Source organism: Scatophagus argus, chromosome 2 (genome assembly GCF_020382885.2).
Source record: "Scatophagus argus isolate fScaArg1 chromosome 2, fScaArg1.pri, whole genome shotgun sequence".
Lineage (NCBI taxonomy): Eukaryota > Metazoa > Chordata > Actinopteri > Scatophagidae > Scatophagus > Scatophagus argus.
In genome coordinates, this window is record NC_058494.1 from 11,504,088 (window position 1) to 11,529,220 (window position 25,133).

At 38.5% G+C, this 25,133-nt stretch overlaps 1 protein-coding gene across 1 annotated transcript; it reads right to left on the reverse strand.

The window, feature by feature from the left end:
- Window positions 1–4,299: 4,299 nt before the first annotated feature.
- On the reverse strand, window positions 4,300–21,987 carry LOC124069665 (voltage-dependent calcium channel gamma-5 subunit). The gene is made up of 6 exons (XM_046409024.1): window positions 21,484–21,987; window positions 11,641–11,880; window positions 8,883–8,969; window positions 6,916–7,056; window positions 6,519–6,664; window positions 4,300–5,599 (listed from the first exon to the last, which is right to left on the reverse strand). The coding sequence occupies exons 2-6, from the start codon at window positions 11,834–11,836 to the stop codon at window positions 5,336–5,338; spliced, it is 834 nt and encodes a 277-aa protein (XP_046264980.1). The 5' UTR covers window positions 11,837–11,880; window positions 21,484–21,987; the 3' UTR covers window positions 4,300–5,335.
- Between the last annotated feature and the right edge of the window lie 3,146 nt (window positions 21,988–25,133).

Sequence of the window (25,133 nt, forward strand, 5' to 3'; positions counted from 1 at the left end):
AACTTAATAATAATAATGATAATAACAACAACAACAGTAATAACAATAATAATGAACCAGATTGTTAGCAATGCCTGTCATGGAATTGATTTTGAGCTTGTTTGTGTTTAGTTTTGTTCAAGTAACATCTTTGAAATTGAAGCAGAAAACCAGCTCTGTGGGTGTGACTTATTCTGTTGTTGTGTTCTTTACCCTCAACTTTTTAAATCTTTTGAGGTGATTTCTAAACATGTAGGCATATAATACTGTTAATTACACGTTTGATATAATTTTTCTCACTAAATACGGTCTGAAAAATTAGTGTAAAGTCAAAAACATTCTGTCAACACTAACAAAAGGCATTATCTGCCTGTTTAGGCTTAAATGTTCTTATCATTTTGGCTATCCTTTGTATTGTAGTAGTAGAAGCAGTTTTTACATTTTGTGCTTTAAAATACATCAAAAGAAGTTCAGTTGTGCAGTAGGAGATATTTTGTTCACTGTCTTTCTCAATTCTTTGTATATCTTGGTTAGGTCTGGTTCTGGTTTTAGATGTAAAGAGCACAGTTGGACTGCCTTAAAATGCTACAGTTGTCACCATTAATGAGACAGTCAGACAAACACAGACCCTAGAGCCTTTGTGCTGCCGAGTGCTTGTCCTTCAGGCCTCCTGTCGAGTGGAGATGAACGTGCTGTGTTTGCAGGTTTAACTTATTCAACAGAAGGCAACAGATGATTTTCCTTTTCCACAAAAAGAGAGAAAACAGATAGATGGAGGAAAGAAGATGAAAAATACTGAGGGAAGAGGTAGGATGGAGAGATAAACAGAGAGGTTGCATAAAAGAATAAATTGTGTGTGTTGAGATGGACAATTGATAAATTATTCATAATCTTCTCTTGGATCTTTAATACTAAACACATTGGAGTTACTGTATGTTTCCATCATTATGGTGCTTCTATAAAATCATTCATTTGGCCGCCCTCTTTTCCTCAAACTGAATTCATTCAGTTTTATGGTATCTATATACGCATTAGTTAAATTATACTAATTATACATATAAATTATACACTCGTTTCAGCACTGATGTAACTTTCTGCCCAGAGCTTCCAGCCTATCACGATGCTGTCTAGGTCAGATGTGGCAGTGCAATAGTAACCTACTCTTTCAACTATTAAGAGTCTCTCTCACAAAAGTCTGTCAGCCAGGGCTTGTAAAACCACTGCTGGAGTACACCAGAGGCCTTTTGTGCCTGAGTGCCATCATCAACTGGCTGATACAATACTTGCTCATTTTGTTTGGTTAAGACATAATGGGGCATGTATTTGAAAACATTTAAATGATAGCCTGCAGGTAATGTTTATATTCATAATTACAGAACTTTCTCATTTGAGGATAAAAGCAAAAATAGCAGCTTGATCAGCTCTCATGAATCTCTATGTACTGCTCGTATGATGGATAGATTTTATTATTATATACTTATAAACTTCATCAGCCTACATCTCTCTTTCAAAAAACAAAAACAAAAAACATTTGAGGAAAGGTAAGTGTGCTGCATAAAGATAATGCAGTGTTTATGCTGGAAAAGGAGTTGACTTTTGACGGGGGGGGGGGGGGGGGGGTTTGCACCTTTTTTGCACCTTTCTAGATTGAAGGGGAGATCCAGCTATTTATTCTTATAGTGGCAACAGATAAGTTTATTAATGCCAGGAAGCTGTGTGTCTCCACAGAAATGACACTAGATGGCGATGTTGTCAAAAGGTACTGGGCTATCATTTTGAGGACTTTGTCCATTTAGGATTTGCTAAGAAATAATCCAAATTAATCACTTTATTTTTAATAGTGCAACAGAATAAAGACAATTAAGAGTTTAAATTAAATAGTGTACAGCTAAATGTGTTATTATATGTATTAATTGCCACCAACAGTGAAATTTGCAAAACACGGTTTCATTCTTGGGGGTGGTAATGGTGGTGGGGGTAATCAAATTGGGAACGTGCCAGGTCATCAGGTCAATAGATGAAACTGCTTGTTCGATTTGTGAGCACATCAGCACATGGTGCACATGATGCTTGTGTTTCCATCCCGCTGAGAGCCCCATTACATCTCATTCAGCCAGATGGATGAGTGCCAGCTCTCACAGTCAGAGCAGCGCTGAGTTCACACTGTAGGCGCTCTTAACTCGCTGAGACAGACATCTGACTTGCCAAGCAGATCACTGCTTGAGGGGAGAGTCATGTTAATGTGGTTTGATAGCCCATAAGAATTCATTCTCTTTTGGGTATGCCCTCAGATTATAGTCCAAGTTTAATCTTAAAACGTGTTTTTGGAAAATTCAAACTCCAGAAATGAAGAATGTGATCATTAGTCAATATCCTGTTGTTTCAATCTACACCTGCAGTTTCTCATTGATATGCAGTTCCGCGCTGTCTCAACAGAGGGTGACATCGTGCTCCAACCAGAATGTCTTTACTATTTTTCATGTGCCATTTCCCATGTGTTATGTCACATGACCACAGCCAGTTTTGTCACAGCTCCAAAACAATGAGATGCATAAGTATCTGCTGTCTATTGACTGTCCTAGGACTATAATGTTAGTCTTTCAGTTTTTAGCCCTTGTTAAAGGGGATTGTTAGTGTTATACAAATAATGAGTTGCATTTTTGTCATTAAAGTTACAATGAAAGGCTAGAAATTGAATTTTGCTTTTAGAGGTATTGAGTGATGAACGTTATTAACATAGTGCTATGACACATGCATGATAAATATTAAAGTTCTGCAGCAGAACACAAGGATTTCAGAAATATAAGCAGTTATGGAAGAAACAAACTTATTGTTTATCAAATCCCATTAAACTTTATTTCACTGAGTATACATATATTCTATTGCACATTTAACATCATGAAAAGATATTGACATTTCATGTCCAACAATGACACCATCTTAATACTTCAATAAGTATACCATAATGTAAAAGCTCACATTCTCAATGTGATGGAGAAGGCAAAGCATCCGTGACACATATTTCAAATGAATTTACCCAACAACAAAACAACCAATTTTTTTTTTTTAGTTTTATTTTTTACATGTACTGCCATCTATACAAAAATGTATCTATATACACACACAGATGATTTCATATTTACAGTGTTTGAAATGAACAAGATGTAGCTGTTCTATGTACTAAAACAGTGCATGAGAGAACAAACTTAGCTTAGCGTAGCAAAGTTTGTGTTTATCTTTTTATATGTACTGCAGGTGGAGTACCACGATCCAGCGATGAAATGTTGCGTGCCATTAAAACTATGTGTTCACACTATGCAACATTACATACTGACAATAATAATAATGTTAATAACATATTAAACTAACAAAATTATTGCACAAGACAAAATGCTTCTCCGTAATATGTTTACTCACATTTACTGCTGCATGAAATGTATATATTCAATACTTAAACTCAAGCCACTTAGCCTGGATACACCTTCTTCCTTGACATGCTGAGAATTGCAGGTGTGTTTGTATGTCAAACATTTAAGAGTATCATGTCATTGTAAGGGAGTAAATTAGAAAAATATGTGTCTATATTCTGAGTTAATAAATCCCTATAGGAGAGGTATTTTACTAAACATTTTTTAAAAAATCTCATTTAGCAGTATTTCCTTCAGCAAATCTTACATTCTCAATGGCTCCATAACAAAATAGCTTTTCCTGCCACCTGACTCATTCACACTGTCCATCAAAACCATGACCACACAGACTCCATCCTCTCCCCTTTGGCCTTCTCAAGTCATTTAAACACTTAAGAAATGTTTTATAACTCTGACCTGGTAAATATCATTAGTGTTGCCCCAGTAGGCCTACTGCTTGTTTTCTCTTTAAAGTTTGGTTAAATATACTTTCTGTCTTAAATTACCTGACTAACGAAGAGACCACTGTATACAGCAATCGCAGGTTCTCTGACAATAAAAGGCTTATGTACATCTGTATTGTTTGAAACACTTGTGTATGACAGCCCTGTGTTGTTATCTCATAATGGGCTATGAGAGTAAATAAAGAAAACCTTTTTCGTTTTCTGTTTACTTTACAAGAACATACAGTAATACACACAAAGGTTATAGAACCATTACAATTTAGAATGTATGTCATATATCTGGACTAGCACACCATAATACAAACCTTTCCTTTGGTGACAATATTTAATTTACTCAAAGGGACCAAAGAAGCCTTCTACTGTTCACTTTTACAGCTTGTAAAGTTAAGAAACACCTGTGGCTGCACAATAATTAATGTCTTCTGCAAACTATAGGAGGAATATATGTGTGTTTACTAAAAGTCAGTTAAAAGTTAAGTCAGTTAAAATTTAAAAGTCACACTTGATAAAGAGGGCAGACTAAGGGGTGATGTTTCGATGGAGGGTCAAAACCATCTGTGAAAACGTTGCTCCACCAGCATGTAACCCTGGTCAAACGGTTTGTTTATAAAATGGCATGTCAATAAAATAATCTTTCTGAGTGGTTGAAAATCACATTCGTCAAAAGCTCTACACTTGAACATGAAAAAGCCCAAGCTGAGTTCTAACATGTGAGCTCACATAAACATGCTGTGATGAACACCTATAATGCAACAAAAAGCAGGAGGGAAATGACAGTTGAGGGTGTGAGTGAAACTTTCTTGCTCTGGCACAGCTGTTGCACATGTACAATTTGTAGGAGGAGGGAGCTTTAATAATTTTATTTCAACCTTACTAACCTTTACAAGTTTAAGGTCTGCACAGCCTGAGTGATGTTCTTATGAGTAAATTGAGGAAAAGGCTAGTTTCTTTGATTTGCTGACTTAATTTCATTTTCTGGCTAGATGCACATTATAGTATTTAATTCTGAAAACCTGCAGGCTCTGCATCCATTGCACGTGGTTTCCTATTCAGTTCTAGTTCCTCTTTTCAACTCTTCGTGTCTCCTAATGTGCAAATGTGTAATCCTGCTCAAGTTTGGGATGACTTCACCCTTGATCAGTTCAGCAGGTTTCTAGTCACCTACTGCTGCAAGCTTGAGAAAAAGCAGAAAAAAAAATACAAGCTGGTTCAACTCTTACCTCTCTCATCCTCTCACAGTTCTCCCTGAAATAGGACAGGTTAGCTGAGGATAAAATGAACCGGCTAACCGTTAACTTAAGTTTTGCTCCCCACAGAACCAAAAGGTGTAAATTAAGAAAATCGGCAGCAGGGAGGTCATAGTCAGGGCACTTGATAGGGAGCGATACAAGCTGGATAATATCAATTTGCTGGACAATTTTATGCCAAAATCCAGTTAGATCAAAATGACCCCCATGGTGCTTACACAGCAACTAATCCTCTGCCTCAGCAAGGTGAGGAGGACATTTGTTCATACTCTGGACACTTGAGGAGAGCAGGGTAGTTGGATGAATTCATCTGGAGGGAAGCCTCAGAGGAGATGGAGGAGGGACTGCGGCCACGTCCAGCCCAGGCGTCTGGATGGAGGAACTGGCCGGAGTAATCTGAGCAGTTGCTGAGGCGGGGCCGGTAGAAGCCCTGATGGGGCCGGTACATTTCCTCTGCTGTGTAGCGCTTCATGAACAGGTACACCGACATGACACCTGCCGTCTGAGGAACAATGGAGGCAAGGAGACAGAGTTTACTCTCCTTTGGGGTTAATATCCTCACTGTGCCTCTGTTTCCTATAGATCTATAGATCAGTTTTATCTGCTTTTAATTTTTTATCTACTGGATTCCACAGCATTTCGAGGCTATTGTTAATGAAAACAGTGTTATAAATGGGAAAAATGGCCCAGTGAAGGCTAGACATACAAGGTTAATGATCACCATTATTAGCCAGTGTCTCTTAGTGCCACTGGAAAGAACTACATGGAATATATAATTGCAAATTACTGTCAAATGAAAAAATGCATTATGTTTGATGATTAATGGTTTTGCCCTTTAACCATAAGCAAAAAACCCCTAAAGTGAGCACTTGAATCATGGCTTAGTCAAATGTGTTCATGGAAGCGAGCATGTGTGTATTTGCTGTATTTTTGTGGAATTTTGTCTTCTGTCTTTCTTCCCATTCTGACAAATGGCCAACAAAAGTTCACTCAAGTCAGAGTGTAACAGGAAAAACACTTTCTGTCAGTGCAACATTCAATTATTAACAGCACATGCAACTTGCAGACTTGTTTGGCTGAAAGGCAGAATCAATTACCCACAAAAGAAAATTACTAAATATGCACCATATTATATTAACCTTAAATGATCACGTGTTATGAGGACTGTTTCTCACAACCCCATACATTACATTTGTTCATATCTCAACCCAGGGATTTGGCAAAATAAAGATGCTGAAAGATCCAAACGTCTGATGCGTAATGCATTTCTTTCCTGTCCTTTTTGTGACACACAAAGAAGGGTGATTTTAGGGTAACAGTTGGTACAAAAGGTTTAGGGCACTAGTTGTGTGAAAAATGTGAAAAATGCATGTAAAACCCACCCACACATGATAACACAAGGTTACATTATCTACACTTACTTCAGTGAGCAGGAAGGAGATGGCAGCAAAGGCAAATGACCAGCCATACTTATAGCTGAAGTAGGCCTCATTACTTTTGGTTCTGTTCAACATTTCATCATTAATGTTGGAGATGTACAACACCAGACCGACTACCAGAGAGAGACCTGAGGGAGGCAGAGAGAGAGAGAGAGAGAGAGAGAGAGAGAGAGAGAAAGGGAAGTAAAAACAGACACAAATTTAAAACTTAAATGAATCAGATGGATAAACCATGCATATGGTAAAGATTGTCAGAACAATAAACATATGTTCATTGTGTGTCCTCTTCTTAAATTTGAGTCATACAGATTAGACTTGAACCAACTCTGCAATAGTTTATTAGTTTGGATATATTCTGAGTAAAAGCCAAACAAAGCACCTGACAGGATGAAGAAGATTCCAGAAACGAAGGCCAGGATGGTGCGATGAGGTCGTATGTGGCCGATGTTACTAAGTACAAAACCAATGAACATGAAGAAGAGGCTGACCAGAGGGAAGGGTGTGGCAGAACGGATCATCTCTGTGAGAAGGAAGAAAATTCTGATTAGTTTGATTAAGACCGTATTAGGAACCTGGACTTTCCTGGACTACTTTGTCCTAATGCAAACTTTATGAGATTTTGTCTTTGTTTTGTGCATTTTCTTCTGTGGCTAATGGAAGCTGTTCCCCATAGAGTTGCAACATGAGGGTTACCACTGAGCTTGGTCTTGCTTGTCAAGTCAGCATTTCATGAGTTTGGGACATGATTGTTTATTTATATTAAGATGGATCTGGACCTCCCTACTGTGAGCAAATGGCACTGCACCTCCCAGAAGTAAAGCATGTGTGTGATCTTTCTTTCCAGAGCCCCACTGTGTTCTCCATTAGACAAAGCGTCACTCTTCCAGCTAAGTGGACCAGATGTCCATGGACATAACCTTAATGGAACTGGTTATTTAAATAGTTTGGATTGTGTGGTTTACATGGCTTTTCCAATTTGTTGTTAATACTCAACACCACATGGGTTCTTGACAGAATGAAAAAAACAAAACAAAACAGCAAAGTGAAAGTGAGTCTGAAACAAACTGAGGAAAAACTACAGTTCTGAATAAAAAGATTTAGACCCTGCCTTAGAAAAAATAAATCTTTGTAAGTCTTTCTATCTATTCTATATTCTCTATCAATCTATTTCTGCATCCCTCCATCTGAAATTCAGACTTGCATCTAATTCATACTGTATGCTAACTTAACTTTATCAGTGTGCCTAGAAGTATGTGGATTTTCTGGATTTTAAATTTCAGCTCGGTTTCAGAAAGAAACCAATTAACTCTTATTATCACTGAACATCCAATCCTTACTGCCTATGCTGCCTTCATTTCAGGGAGTGAATTCTTTATCACGTGTACACTTCTTTCACATTCAGTTTTCTGCCACTTCTTCATCTTCACATCTTCACATCAATTCTCTCATGTCCCAAGTCTTTCTTCTGTTGCTCTCTTTCTTCTCTAAATCTGTATTTGCAAGAATAATCACCCATTTGATATGAACTGGCTTATCAAAAGTGTGTTATTTGTTGCATCTTACAAGTGTTTTACCTTTATTTGCTTACAGGAGAAGCAGACTGGAAAATTGGGGTGAATTAATAATCTTTTGGCTATTTAATTTCCCTCAACTTGTCTACTTCAACGAATATGTTATGACAACCTTCAGAGGGCTGTAAGGCAAGTAAATGCACCTAGATCATCAACAAGTTTAGCCGTGTCTTACTAGCCTGCTACTAGAATTATGTGACATCAAAGCTCATCTTTGGAAGTCAGCTGGGGACCTTGAGTGGCTGTAGGACAAACTACACAGATAACAATATAGTGCACAGGTGTGGGCCCAAGTTGCATGACTTCTATTTGGGTCAGACTTGTCATACACACCCATCAGCCACAACATCAAAACCACCTGCTTAATATTTTGCAGGTCTGCCTTGTGTGGCGAATAACCTGTCAAGGGAAGGGACATAGGACCTCTGAAGTATTTTGTGGTCACAGGCATTCAAATGTTGGGTCCTTTGGGTCCTGTGCATTGAGGGTGGGGCCTACAGGTGGGAGGACATTCCAGCTCAGAGAATGGGGACGGAAACATCCTGCATCAAATAACATCTGTCAAACATAAGACCACAAATAAGTCACTAACACCTATCTGTTTTTTATAGAGCAGCAGGTAAGTTAGATTGTACCCTACGCTTTTACTACTATTACAACCATGTTTGCTGCAACTGCTGTGGCCTTAGCTGCTACTGCAGTTCATAGTGGGGCTGGAACAGTTTCACCCAAATGAAACATTGCTGCTACTAGTGATGTTAGAGCAGTTACTTACTGAGGACACTAACAGTGGACTCAGAGGTCATCTGGACGTTGGTGGGCATCACATACTCTATGGTAAAACATCTGCCTTTCTCCTCCCCTAAAACAAAGGACCAGGAAAGAAATATTTTCATTAAAACTTCACATAAATCTTGGAAAGAGGGTTCAGCATTCTATGCTACTAATTAACTAGGCCACTGCAATGAAGTCAAACACAGAGACATGGCCCGGCATGGGTGTAGCCTTTGTATGATGATAACACTTGTGCCAGTACAATATGACTGCATATCACAAATGTCAAGTTTTCAGCAGCTAGACATGATTTATTTTCTTCTACTGGCATGAGTAAATTTTGTGTGATGTCTATCATACAATTTCAGCATATTTCATCCAAGCAGCTATTAAATGCCATTTAAAAACAAATTTACAGCTTAGTGAGTTAAAACATGCTTCATACAACATTTCATTTCTTTCAGTATTTGTACGAGGAGCACCGAACATTAGATTTTACCACCTTCCCCGTTATCACTTTGACACATGCAGTACAAAGTCTGATACCAAAACACAGTGACACACAAATACACACTTCTTGCAACTGATGTCTTCATCAACACTTCATTAACCCCACACACTGGGAGGTGTTGGATTAGGTGATATACATATATACATAAATATATACAGTGCAAAATGTATACTGGCACATATTTGTACCATTTTGCTGTGTTTTGGATAGTTATTGCTTGTATGCTTGTATGCTTTACCTTGTATGAACACACTGCCATGTCATGGCAACACTTGCAGTCTAATACATAAGCAGTCCAGTGTTCTAGACTGAGCATAATTTACTCACAATGGCAAACTGTAAGCACTGGCTGCATGGGTAGAGATCCTATACGTGAATTAGTGTTGGAACTAAATGCTAACAGCCAAACACCCAATGAACTCAAACCAACATCAATACCAGCAAAAACACGACACAACCTTGTTCACGTTCTCTGGTGTAACACCGTACTGTGACAGCATGCAGTATTTGTTTCTAGGTCAAACCAGAACAGTTAAGTGGGCAATAAGGCCACTCAATTGCCCTTAAAACACACACTGGTCCATTAGCCATTTATACTGTAGCAATGGCCTACTACATAACAGGGAAACATCTGTTACCTAATCACAACAGGACTGCCTACATATTTGCTGTGACTGAGTGATTAACCCTGAAACAGGATCATTTGTGGAAGAGGGGTTAATGGAACAATTCAACAGTAAAAATGGAATAATATTAAGGATAAATTAACTAATACACATATTTGCAAAACAAAAATCGTTTTCAACTTTTTAGCTCCAACATTCTAAAAGGTCCAAGGAGAAATATCTTTGAGTCCAACAAGAAATAGTGCACAAAGGTTCTTGTTTCAACATCAACAAATCACATCCAACAAGAGTAACATAGCATATTGATACAGTGAACTGTTGCCATTACCACAGGAAGCAAAGGATGAGAGCAAAGTTGATACCTGGTTTACTCTGGGGCAACACTTGTTTGGAGAGTTGTGTTTCTAAAAAAGAATGAAATCTACCAGTTAGTGTTTCTTCAAGACCTCCAAGCATGCCTTTGTGACGGTGAAGCTGGGGAGGAACAACGCTGTGAAAGGCCAAAAGGTGTTCAAGCATGCACTGTCAAAATACATTGCTGTATGTAATATTTGTTTTGTGTTGTGGTACAAAAGAGATGCAGGGCAAAAAAGACGGGAAAGAAAAAAACTGTCAAGGAATCAAGGGTTTTCTGCATCAATCCAAGGTGCCTCTGGTGCCACAGAACTAAAGTCAGCCAGTGGGTAAGTCATGAGGAAAGACGTCTAGCAAAGCCAATCTTTCAACTGGAGTAAAAATACTCTCAAGGATGCACAGAATTAAAGAAGAGTATGGAAATCTACTGGTCATATTGTTGCACAGAGATTCAGGCAAGGTTAAAATAAACATGCTCCAATATCCAATCGCTAAGTAAGGACTTAAAAGGATGAAAGTCAGAGGAAAGAAAGACTGTGCATGTACAATACACACATTGTATAGAAACACAAGACACTGAGGCCCAAATTCACCAAAGTCAAATACAAACAACTCTGAGTTGATGGAAAGTATTTCTAACGGTGCTGGTCATTACGAAATATTAATAACCTTTATAAATTCTATTTAATATCTATTCTTTGTAAATTTCATGGTGGTACTGCTGAATTCACAAATAGCTCACCAGTAACTATGAATATGCACAAACATGTACAATTATTTCAAAGACGGGATTAAGATTTTGCATGCAATGAGTTCATGCAGAGTGGCTGGCTAATCCTGCATGAATGCTGTTATCTAAAAGTTTGCTTGTTTGTGGCAGAAGTTCCTTTGCATACCTTTCTTAGTGCATAACTGCTATATCTTTGGGAATCCTGGTGAATCTGCACCTTTATTTTGTATTTTTTTTTCTACAACAGGAATTTATTTCCAACTAAAGGGTCATACTGTAGATTTACTTCATGGATAACTAAACATAAATCTTCTACATCTTAAGTATAACTTCAACTTGTGCAATATAATTTACTTGGAATAATCAGTATTTACCATTCATTTAAATTTGTTGTAGTCAAAAGAGTCACTTTGTAATTGGTCATAAAGCTGGACAGTGATAGTCTGGATAAAATAAAAATACTGACTGAAGTAAGATACATCTGGTTTTCCTTGCCTTTAAAAATATTTTTTATGTTGCAGACTTCATACTAACGCACCAGCCAAGAAGCAAACCCTCCAGAGGCCAGAGTGGAGGGACATGCGTATCTCGGTGCTCTGGTTGAGGGGCAGGATGACGCCCTCTTCCAGGTAGAGCCAGTAGTCGGTGCTCACGGCGATCCCCAACAGGCCCAGGGCACAAACAGCGAACACGCTGCTCAGCAACGTCAGCGCCTTCCTGCCACATAGGCTCATACCACAGCCTCAACAGCAGGGGGCACCGCTGGCAGAAAGGAAAGCTAGGAGAGGGAAAGAAAAGAAGAAACTGCTTCACCAAAGCTGTAGGTGGGCAAATTACAAAATTATTACAAAGAAAAAAAAATTCTGAGAGCAAATAAAACTGACTTTAAGGACAGAGAATAGGATAACTGGAGAAAAAAGTTATTCAGTATAGTAATAATAATAATAATAATAATAAAAAATAACCCTACAATGACATTTTTAGAAAAAACGTTGGATATTTTCTTTTTGAGGACACTACTTGTACATACTGTCTCCTAAAGGCAAAAGGAATGAAATTTACTACACTGAGTCACATCTTTCTTGAAAAAATTGTGAAACAATTATGTAGCAGTTGGAGAACATTATCATGTTGTATATAAAGCAAATCAACTTGACCTGAGGATGTGGTCATATTAACAATGGTGGACAGCTCTTGTTACAGTGGGGACAGCTAAAGATATGATGTAATCTATTCAAACCAAGAAATGTTTTTGTCGTTGTTCTTGTTCTTGAATATAGTTAATACATAAATAAGATTTTACACAGTTGCTGCAACCTCACACAAAAAACCTCCATATAAATAATAGCAGATGACTCCAGTTAGAGATGAGTTTGGAATGAATGGAAAGAAATAAATGGAAATATGATAACAGGTAGCCTTAACAGAAGACTTTCTTCCTCTTAGCTGAGAAAGAAATCTGGGAAAGATTCCTTCTCCTCCACATCTCTCATTAGAACTTGAATAACCACATTGTGCAGGGCTAATGGTTTAGTGGGGCATGTCTGGAAAAACATTATGTAAAGTCTTTCGTTTGACTGCCTTCATGTTGCCTCCAGCCAGTAAAGAAAAAAAAATACTGTATAATTCATACCACAAATCTGAAAAGAGGATTACACGACCAAGTTTATTTTGTCTTTCCTATATATTCTGCTCCAATAACACACAGCCCCTAATATCTGATACAAATCCACTCCTGCTCCGTTACATCTGGTGCTGCAGAAGCAGCCTTGCAGATGGTGTGCAGTATGTGTCAGCATATGAATGTGTGCGCTCACCGCATAAAACCATGGATCTATTCGTATAGTAGCTGATGCCCACATTTGCCGGAAGCTGAAGCACTGGGGGTTGCTTGGCATGGGATATGCGTTGAAAGGAATTGATTTTACATAATGAGTTCTCAGTGGGTTGCCATACTGAGCACCCACTGTGGGACTGGAAAGCTTGAGTGAATATGTGAAAGGATTTAGAACTTTTCACAAGTTTCATGGCATGTATTTCTCTCCATGGATCAGCGTCTTGTATCATAGATGGATGTAAAGCCTCAGTGGAATAAAGTAGGGAGATCTCTACACATTTGCCAACTTGCTTTGCAGAACCAGTGTCTCAAGAGACAGCACAGGCAGAGGTACAGGTGATGTGTGGATAATGGTTATGAAGAAAGTTTTTTAGAATATGCAGCAACTGATATCTCAACAAATTGCTAGACATATCAGTGCTAGACATATTTTAATTTCCTGCGCCTAACTTAACTAACTATGCACTCTGGATCTCATCCCTAAAGCCCCATTTCTTAGACACAAAGAGCAATAAATCCTAAAAAACTATTGTTTTAAGTTGAACACACTATTAATACGTTTTGTATGATCTACATGCACAGGCTGTTCTGTCATTTCTTTTTTAAATCTTGTATTCATTTCTATTCTTCCTATGTAACACTGTTTATCTGTTTTGTGTCTTTTTACTGGAGATTACATGACTTTAAACCAATCTGACAATTAAAATAAAAAAAAGGAAATCCTATTTTTAGTCATAAATAATTTAGTTTTTCTTATTGAGACTGGACTACAAACTACAAGTCTGCATGTTTTGCCAGAAGGGCGATGGTGATTGGAAGCAGTTGGGATGCATGCATAATCAGTCAGAATTCACTAAAGCACAAAAGACCAGCTTTAATGAGAAATGACTATCATTAAACCTGAGCTATTCTTGATCGTGGTGCAATCAGTGGCCATTCATTTACAATGACTGTATAAGGGATCTTTTTTCAGTCATTTAGCATCAAGCTACAACTTGGGGACAAGATGATTTACACTCACAGACCTTTTTGTGTTACTTCCCTCAACAAGTGGGCTGCTTTTAGTGGTACAGCACCAAGAGCATGCACTGACATGCTGGTTGCACCTAATGCTTACCACTCACAGGGTTATCCTTTAGGTGTATGGCTATCATTACTGAAGAGTTAGGGTTATAATAGGGTTGTCATTACTGAAAGACACAGAAGAAGAGCTATTTAGGCTTGTGGTACCTTCAAGCACCATCAAAAAATAGACAAAGGTACTGTAATGACAAAAAAGCCACACCTGAAAAATAAAAGTCATACATCAACAACAACAACAAAAAGGACACAAAGGACCGCAAGAACAACTCATACAATACAGCAGCTTGGGTTTCAAACATCACTTTTCAAACATCACTTTTTCAGGGGGTCTGCCATTAAATTAGCAATGACAAAAATGCAAAATTGTATTGAACCTTCAAAATAAAACTTGCTGACAAATATTTCACATTTTATGACTTTTGGAGTGTTATTAACAGTATGAAACAGGCTTAGTTTGGTTAGGTTTTGGCACATAACTACTCAGATAAATCATGCTTTTGGTTAAAATAAGGATGTTAACTTATAATAATGTACTGGCATAAGTAACTTACATCAAGTATGTACATAACAACTAACATTTGGTTATTCTAGGGACTAGAGGATTTCAGAGAAGTAACTTTAGAGGGAGGCCTGCAGGGAGAGGATAGGAATTTGTTTCAATTGGATACTTAAAATCTAATCTTGCTCATTTCCACAATTTAAGTTAGATCAGAAGATCAGAAGTACACTTTTTTTATTTTGTTGTTTTTCAGTTACACAAGTAAACTGTTTAGAAAAGAACTTCAGGCACTTACTCCAGTTTGGGTGACCTTCTAGCAGAATTAAAGTCTGCAAATAATCAAGGTTAGCAACATGTTTTCTGTGCCAGCAACTGTGCCCTAACATACGCCTCACTGTCTGCATTAGGATGTGTAAAGAACAATCAGATCACTGCATGGGCCAACTAAATATACATACACACTCTTGCTTGCTAGCTAAAGGACCTTGAAGCATGTATGCAGCGCTCCAGGGTCCCACTCACAGGTCAAGGGAAGTATAATGGGGAATACCAACAATTAGATATATGAATGAACAACGCCTGACACCAGCTAAAATTGGAGAGAGGACTGATGGGAGACCAGACAAAAAGCTAAACATTTCCTTGACTCAAAACCATAATCCAGTCTGAACCTGTGATTTTTTTTATCGCTATTAGAAATGAGGGTCTAACCAGTTTATGGACAGAAGGTTGTAGGTCAAATTAATTTGGGTTTTTGACAATGTTTCCAACCGGTTTGATCAAGCCTTACCTTCACTTAATTTACAACACACAAACGCACACTGCCACACAGGCCGTATTGGCATATTCAACCCTTCATGAATACTAATAATTCTACTCATTGTTCTGGTCCCTAGAGGATTATGAATGGTGACTGATCTCAGCTGAGAAACAGGTTTTATTTATATTGAGAAATGCTTTGTATTAGATGTTCAAAGCCACTGTGACCAAAAAAAGCCTTGTGGTCCCTCTGTCTGCAAAGGGACACAGAAAACACTCACACGCCTGCATAAACATCAGCGTTTCCTTTAAAAATCTGTTTGAACCTGTTAATAGACTACAGTCCACAAATATGGCAATAAATTAGGTAGAGGCTTTGCCATTGTTACTGTTATCCTCATGGATTTCTATTATCCAAAATAATAAACTGCATTTTTATTTAAATTAATCACATTAAAATTATAGAAATATTCTTGATTCAGATTCAGATTTTTGCAGAAGACCTATAAAATCTACAATGAAAAAACACTTTTCAAAGAGATTTAATTAAAAGTGATAGTGTTTACATTTTCAACTATTAGCATGATACTGAACAAAGCCACTAGGGGTGCAGAGGTCATGCTGGCATCAAGTAAGGCACACCACTGCTACAGTAAAGGGCACGTCATCACCAAAAGTAGGGCAGCCTTCTACTGTCTGCATTGTTAACGTGAACCTAACCTTCTGTCAGCTTTAATTGAAACAGCTCACCCACAAATATCACACATTTTCCAAGACCAATAAGAAATACAATGGAAAAACAAAGAGAAACACAGATGTCTCCAGACTTTTCAAATGATGTAGAATACTATGTTAAACACAGACCTTCCCAGCAAAGAGATGCCTGAACTTGCCATTGAACTGGAACTCATCCAGGAGTTGAATTTTTCACAACTTGATCCTGACTTCTCTTTAAAAGCCAGAAGAAAGTTGATGGCTTGGGATATTTTTCACTGTGGTTTAGTGTATTCATAGCTGTGGCTCAGCACTACCTGGGAGGGATAACACCCCAGGAGGTGTCCATTATCAGGAATTACCCCTTCCCCCCGGTTACCTCTGTTCATGTTGACACATAGAGAGCGGAAAGCTGCAGAAAGGCCGATGTTGTCTAATTTCTCAAACAGTGCCGAAATGCTAATTTCAATGACCCAAAACAGAATAGCAAAAATTATTACCTTAACATTTTCTGCATAAGCACTCATAGAGCTGAACTGCACATGCATGGGATGAGAGCTGTATAACTCATTTCCTTCCACCTCAGGCCACAAACTTATCCATCACCCCTTGTAAGAGACCATGGCTGTGAGTGCAGTTCCTCTACTGTGGACAGGCAACTAGCACCGTGGGAGTTGGTTACTTTTGGTTGATGCTGGTCCAGTGCATGAGAGAAGAGATACGCCATGAAGCCACAGACACAGCTGGATGAACGTGTCAGCCTACATCATTGGCCTGCTGAGATTTGCTTGTACAGATTCAGCAAATTTAGTTAAAGTCAAACACTGCATATGCCTACCATATACATGTACATATTTATACGCATAACGCACTGAGGCCCACAAACATCCATGAGGTGACAGTTACATCACCCTGGAATATATCAAACAAAAAAAATTGGACTGTCCAAAATGTCTTTTAATGTTATAAAGTTACAATAAAATAAATGATGCAGACAAATGATTTTATAGCCATTATATCATCATCAAAAACGCATCACAAATCCAAATGTGAAATTTTAAAACTGTATCATACAGCAGTCATAGTGAGAAAAACAATCACCTATTTTATATTGCTCTAAGGAAAATGGTTACGACAAGAACACTCCCGCCCCCCAAGTCATAAATACTCAATATTAGAGTTTTGTGTATAGAAATAATCCAAATAATCCCACAAGCCTCATGTTTGATACTATTTTGATCATGAATTCTATGTTTTTGAAAAAATGAAAGCACTTTGAAACATACACAGTAAGGGCCTACAAAATTACATTTTTAAGACTACAGTCAAAGTCAGTCTATAACAAAATGTTTATGCAATACCTGGTTTAAAAAAGGCTACATACTCCCTAGCATAATAATTTAGGCCCATGCATGGCAAGGAGTTTAAGTAATTAAGTTTTTTGTGAAATGTACAAACATAATATTGTGCAAAATAAACTAGAGAAAAACTGAGCAATTCTTTTGTGCAGCTGGGGAGACTGTGTCAAACCTCTGAGCAATTTGTGTAACATTAATGATTTAGCAGAGCTACAAATTGCATGTTCTTTGTCTCCAGTTTCAGCATAATAATCATTGTTGTTTTGTCTGAACTGTGCAATTCTAACAGTCAAAGTTATATTGCAGAGAACATTTTGTTTCCATATGCTCTCATATATCAACCCTTGTCTTTGAGCTATGCTGGTTTCCAGTAGGGAGTTAAAAATCTTGAATGATTTCTAAGTGGTCTAATTTTGGAGATGCCTCAGCCCTCCCTTGAAAGCATGCCCACCAATAAAAGGAAAACAGATCCCTGCTGCAGGCCAGACAACTTAAGACATATCATCTACCCAACAGCAGAGGTTGTGGTTTTGGTGCGAACTGTCAAGACAGAACATGAAGTGGAAATTTCCGTGTCATACTCCCACCTCTTGAAACCACAGGATTCGTGTTTCTAAATCAGTCAGTTGGCTGTTAAATGTTGCAGCACATTAGCAAGCAAACAACTGAACCAGCTGACCCGATGTAGATGGTGCTCTTTTCCATCACCCTCAAGACCCAAGATCAGCCTGCATCATAATGCAGTGCGGCTCTCGTTCTGTAAAGTCAGATCATCTTAATTGGATGGGGCAGCTCTGGATATCACCCAAGCCTTTTATGCTGTTCCAAAGGCAGTTCCCTTGTGTCTTTTAGCAAGTGGATTTGGCTTTGAGCTGTCATCCCCTGTGTATTCCTTCATACAGTATCATGATCAGAAAGTGCATGCAAAGCTTGTCAGTCAGCTTGTTCTCTAAATTCAGTATCTTCTAATGATCATGAATAATTAATAGTAAGGATAATACATGAGAGCCTGAACAAAGATTTTAAATTCTTCAAGTAGACACACCTGTAACAAAGATAATCATGACTTGATAAGATGGCAAGCAGGAGGCCTATTTAATCTAATAACCCAAGTGAATGGCACAGTAGTGATCTCTAAAAGGGCTGATTCTCCATTGACTCTGGTATCAAAAAACAGTGACCCACAGAAATGGCACTAACATCCATTTTCCCTTGTTTGTTGTGAGAACAAGTCTCCCATTTATAAGTGCTTGACTTGGCCCTGTCGCCAGGCAACACTATACAGAAGAGGGCACCGAATTAGTCAAGCATGATCGGACTGATGAGCGAGTCCCATAACAAGGCTTCCTATTTGGTTGTGCATTTACATGTTGGAGTGGGTGGGAAAACAGGAGAAAGACATACAGGCACAAATCCATCACACAAGATTATGGGACAAAATATATACAGGACACACTGGATAACACAGTCATGTAGGTACTCAAACACACACACACACACAGAACAAAGACTTGATCTCACTGGAGATAAAGGACGGTGACTACTAGAATTTGTGTAAAAGGCACAGTACTGTACTGTATATTACCAGTCTAAATCCAAACTTAGAAATGGATCAGTGTTACACTTTAAGGTGTTTAAAAATGGAGCAGTGCAGAGCACTGTGTTTACTTTTTGAGGATATTTCCAGCAGGATGTTCATCAGAGTGTGAGTGATCACTGAAACCACTGCGGTGCAGCCCAGAGAGTTGACTTCGGGGAATGCTTATCATCTGTGCTTAACAGATTTGTGCAGCATGGTTACATACTAAGTGAAGTTAGTAAAGGGTTAAGAAAGGAAGATAAAACAGGACCCATCACTAACACTGCTATTAGTACTAATATTTTAACAGACATTAAGATTGCGGCATGTTTCACAATTTATGGGAAAGCATCACATTTTTTATTTTTTTTTGCATCACAATTATCATTTTCACAAAAAAAAAGGAAAAGAAAAAGAAATCACGATGGTGTAATGTGTCTTCTGACAGCTGAAGAAAATGATCTGTGGGCATTTCTGCAGCAGTTTTGTACACTTGGCTTGGCCACCATCTTGATTAATTGTGCAGCTACACTAATATTGCTAAGCCTTAGATTCTCTAAGATACTTAATCTCCCGTATAAACATTATTTTGAATGTTCTCCACACAGCATGACATAATATTACAAAAAGCACTGGGACTGTACAAAAAACAGTAATTCTTTTCTTACATTAACTTTTACCAGTAGGTGGTATGAAAAGATCTTTTGTCATAGCTGACTAACTAACTAGCCATAACATCAAGTGACCTGTGCTAGGTAGTACAGTAGTGCTGCATAGGCACAGTGTATAATAGCATATTCATATTTCTTTAGCAGATGTGAATTACTGATGACCTGTGGTGGTGTTGCTGAGACACATGGGTAGAGCAAAAAAGGAAGAAGGTCAGCAGGATTTTAATGACAGGACTCATGGACAGAGCTGTAAAGCATTTTGTTAACATAGTCTGTGGATCTCTGCATCTTAGAACATTTGCCCATTTAAACTAGCCTGTGAAGTTGCATACCAGAGATGAGAAATAACCACTGCCTGCTAAACAGGGGTTAAAAATGTCAGTAGATAAGATTACGCCTGAAGCTGAAAGCAAAAAAAAAGAAAAGAAAATATAAAATAGTACAAATGTAACTTTTGAAAAATTTAAATAAGACTGAAAAAAAAAAACTGAAAATGTTACACAAGTGGTATTTTTCCATCTTTAAGTCACTGACTGAACTACTACTGCATTGTGAATAACCTATCATATAAACGTCTGCTTCACTGCAACAAGTAGTTTCTCATCTGGAGAGACTGTGAGTAGGCAGGGTGCAGTCTGTATTGGACAGTGACTTCAAACCATTTTCTCTTTTTAAAAACTGCAGAAAAATAATCCCCTGCAGCCCACGCTGTCCCTGTCTAAATTTGTATTGTATTTGTCTGGCTGGCATACTGAGGACTGAATGTCAGCCACAGTGTCAACCAGTGAACTGCCTAATGCTGAAAACATATTCCAGGTTAATCAGATTTTTTATTTTGTATTGAAATTACAAATGAATCAAGATTCATCTACTTTCAAATAACTTTTTGTAATTAACATACCATTAGTTACTGATCAGACAAAGCAGACAAAGTGGGCTATGTAGCCTGAAAAAGAACAAATTCTCAATTTAATTCAAAAAAATCTGGCTGACGACTGTGCCTCCATGACACCTGTGCATTCATATTATTTTGTCAGTAGTTTTCAGACAATTTAAAACTAATAAATCATTGTAATTCTTGGTCGGTGGTTAAATAAGACAGTATGTCATGCATTCTATTTATTGACTACATCCTCCATAATATAATTAGAGTCAGCTGTTTGTTACGCCTACCGTTTAATCTTTGTCTCCAGCTCAAATCGCTGTCCGCGGTGCTGAACCGCTGACACACGTCCAGACGCTGAACAGCCCGTCGATAATAAACTTAGTCCATTGAGCGTGTGTTCGACAAGAGTGTAATGGAAGCCAACTTATCTGAAGCGCGTTTGGCGACGTCTTTATTAGCGCGGGAGTGAGCAAAGAAAACGTAGTCTGGAAAGAACTGTGGTTCTTCTCATTTAAGCACAAAAAGCTCAGTTTTCGCCGTCTCTTTCTATGCTCTCTCAGCCTAAACACGAGTGTCACTTTGTCTTTGTTCAAACCACAGTGCATCACCTCGAGTAACACATCGCGTCTAGCTGAACACAATTTTAAAGGGTTTTAACGTTTTAACAGTCACGTTTAGCTTTTCACGCCTCGAAACTTGGGCACAAGCAGTGTTTTTCTGTTAGATACAGCTTACGAACCGCAGCGGTTTTTCTTTCAGCGACGTGTCAGAAAAAATGAAGAGTACTCCGCTCCTCACAGACAAGTGTGGGTAAAGTGAGTGGACATTGGCTGGCAGAAGCTTGCTGCCTGATATTAACATTTGGGATGGCATAAAGCAAAACATGCCATCCAGGAGAAAACAACAAAGAAAGCATCCCGTGCTACCAACAGCGCGTTTCTCTGCGCAAAAACTTGAACGATATTACAAAACACAAAGATAACATCATTTATTACCTTCACGAAAACTGAGTCGTCGAGGAAAGCGTTGCTCCTTCCTCTTCTCTCGGTTCTTTCCCTTCTCGTTTCTCCCCGTTCGGTTAGTCCGTGTTGTCTCGGCTTTGGCGCGCGATAAGCGTGTGTGGCAGACGGGACCCGCGGCTGCGTAGCTCGTGCACCACTACTATCCAAACCGGTACTGACCGCGTGCGCGTGGCACGTGGCGCCGCAAGAACGCACTCCACCTCTCTACAGGTGAGCACGGGGAGGTGCTGCGTTCATGTGACTTGGTAACAGTTTGAATCAGCTGAGGGATCAAGCCAAACACAGGCGTGAAGGCGCCATTATTTGCACAGATGTTTTGAAGTTTGTTTGCAGCAAATTAAACACTGAAACACTGAACTGCTGTAGATGTTTGAGCAACATGCATACAAAGGCAATTGTATGAATTTGGTTTCATGATCCAGATTAATATTGTGTCACGAACTGCAGAGCATAGTCCTATTTTGTGTATATTTTATATTGTATCACAACATGCTTTTGCTTGCTATAGTAACTGGGTAAATGTCTCCATTTCTGCAGGAAGGCAACATAACGTACAACATGTTAATGCTGACTCTGTGGGAAGACATTGGTAGTCATTTTTCTAATTTCCTCAAATTACTTCCATTTGTTTCTGCATTTTAAACACGACACAAACTTAAATTTGGCATGTGGTGCCTTTAAAAACTGAAAGGGATCATTTGCTAAAGAAGAATCTTTAACAGACTTATCCAGCCATTTTGGTTGTTTTTTGTTTGTTTGTTTTTGCTTGTTTTTATTTTAATTGTCATAAATGCATCTTACATCTTGTTCATACTTCACGTGGAAACAGATGTGTATAGTCTGTTATATGTTTCCTTGTGTCATTGCAGAAATAAGGGACATGACAAATTAACAATGTGGCCCAGCTATTCAGTAAATAATCAAATTTGCGTGAAACCTGGGTTTTGTGGTAGCTTTTGGTTACATGTTTAGAACAGCACAGAATTTTAGAACATATGAGCTGCTGTCTGGCTGAATCCAGCACAAACTGTCCCTGAGCATATGGACATCCATTCTGTCATTTAGGAGCATCTGGCGAATCCCATGCATGTGTATAACTAAATACCACATTCTGCTGCTGACTGATCATGGGCAGGCGTGAACGAAGAGGCTGTCATCAGCTTGGCTCTGACTTAGCTTTTCACAAAACCTCTCAGTGACCTTGCAGAAAGGCAGTCAAGACCTTCCTCATCCCGTTTTGCATCACTTTCTTCATCCAGAGGCCAATTCTCACACATTTCATCATTGCATGCTGTTAAAACACAAACATATTGTCTCTGCTGTTGCTTTGTTTTGACCATTTTCCTGGCATCCTTCAGGTATATTGTGCCCTTGCTGACCAGAGTGAGGTGAAGGAGGAATTTCCTTGAAGACTTTAAAATTTAAACACCATAATCTGCCCATGGAGAACAGACTATGTACAGAACAAAGCATGTCTGCTAAGGTGCAGCCACTGAACTTCAGAACCTTCTCAGAGACAGAAAGACAGAGAGGCAAGTTGAAGTAACTTAAGAAAAACCCTTTTGTAAATCAGGTTATCTTGTCTACAAGAATATGGACTCAATTTTGACACAGTGCTATCATATTTTTTTCATTTCTTTTCTTCATTTCCTTCTTTACATAATGTAAACATAAATCATTCAGCCAGCTTCTGTAATGCACCCTAGCATAGTCATTATTCACAATGATAGTAATGTGTGTCAGACTGTAACAGTAAAGCATCTGTTTTACTTAAGGCAATAACAGCCTCATAACAAAACAATATGGTTGTACATGAGCTAGCTCTAGCAGTTTAATGACAAAGTTATGCTGAAGGTGTGTGTGTGTGTGTGTGTGTGTGTGTGTGTGTGTGTGTGTGTGTGTGTAATAGAGGGAAAATGAGGGGAACCAGTGGACTGAAAAACATATAGGTGTTAAACAAAAGCTCACACACCAGCTGGTTCCACAGTCATACAGCATGACTCTCTCTTATCACATGGCAGCTATGTGTGTTCTCTGAAAGAAAGTGAAGAAAGGACCACAAGTTCAATAATACTGTACAGTATGTATCTGCATTGCAACAATATTACAACCCAGGGGGGAAGAAATCCAGTTTATAATATCATCAACAAGTTAAATTGCATTAATTAAATTCAGTTGGGATGATTTTTTGCAGAATTTCATACTGTACTTGTGACTCACTCATCTGTCACCCATCTGATATACAACAGTTGAGCAAAGACTAATAAACTTCATAAAATAGCCTCGATGCAGCATAATGTGTTGTAAAGCTTGCAAAACTCTAACCATCACTCTTAGTCATCATTTAGGCTACCTGCCAGCAAGGAGCTATAGTAATTATGGGCCCTCATTTGAAAAATCTCACTAAGATAGATGAATGCTGCCCAGCAAAGAGTCTGAAGATATGCACACTGTCTGGACTTCGTGACTATCAAGACGGGTCAAGGTTGGGGAAATTAGCGGAAAACTTTTCAGTGATCAATACAATAATGGGGACCAGTGGTAAGAACTGCTGGAATTGTTTCTTAGTGGGACTGAGTGAACTTTTTAATGCTGAAAGAACAACCATCCTCACATTTTTTCCTCCTTTGATCATTATAGTATATCTTCCCAGAATTAACATAATTGTCAAACTCTACATTCTGTCTGACAGTAGAAAAGGATATAGAGCTTTCTTATCTTATCTCTACCTATCTCTGTAATGTACACGTTTTACTTTGGAAAAGAAGAAAAAAAATCTGCCACTGTGTAAGACATGTTACATTGTAAATGATTTCTATAGGGAAGCACGCTATTTTTCAGCTACAACTTGTATTTCAGATAGATAGAAAAAAATATCCATTTGTTTGAGTTGAAACACTTTCACCTGTGATTGGTATTTAGCAAGTGAACACTGAGCTAAGCTCCATTGGTACAGCCTTTGGGTGAATGGGCTGCCTGTAAATCCTCTTTTTTCTTAAAAGGAAAACCCCAGGTGTGCTCACAGCCAAATTTAGGTGAAATCCAGCAGCACCCATGCAGTGTCAGTGAGGGTTTAGACAAGACTCAGGCTGATACCTCTCAGTGCAGGGATACCCTTCAGACTGCAGTGCATACTACACTTTGTCTTAGATCTTAAACACCCCTTCATTATGCAACAAGCCTTCCAACTAACAAGGAAGCCCGGAACATATGTACAATCAACCCACTGCCCCCATACAATCACACACCTCTGCATATGCATAGTATAATACACTGTTGCACGCCCCCATCCAGTACGCAGTCACAATAATGCATGCAAACACCTACACCCATGAAAACTGCACAGGGTGGAAAGGTAAGGATCTGCCACTGCTACTGAACATACTGCACTGAACATATCACGTTTTTAGCCGGCATACTAGACTGACGACTCCTGTAAGTGGCAATACAAACATAACATATATAAGTGTTGAACTCAAGGCAAAACCAGGACAGAATCAACTTTCTTAGTACAAGTTCTGTATTTATGAAATGGAAAAAAGTCGACCATTTATGTTATTAATAGTGATATTTATGCAAATGCATTGGTGATTATAAGAAATTAAACTCCCTTGGGTTTTATT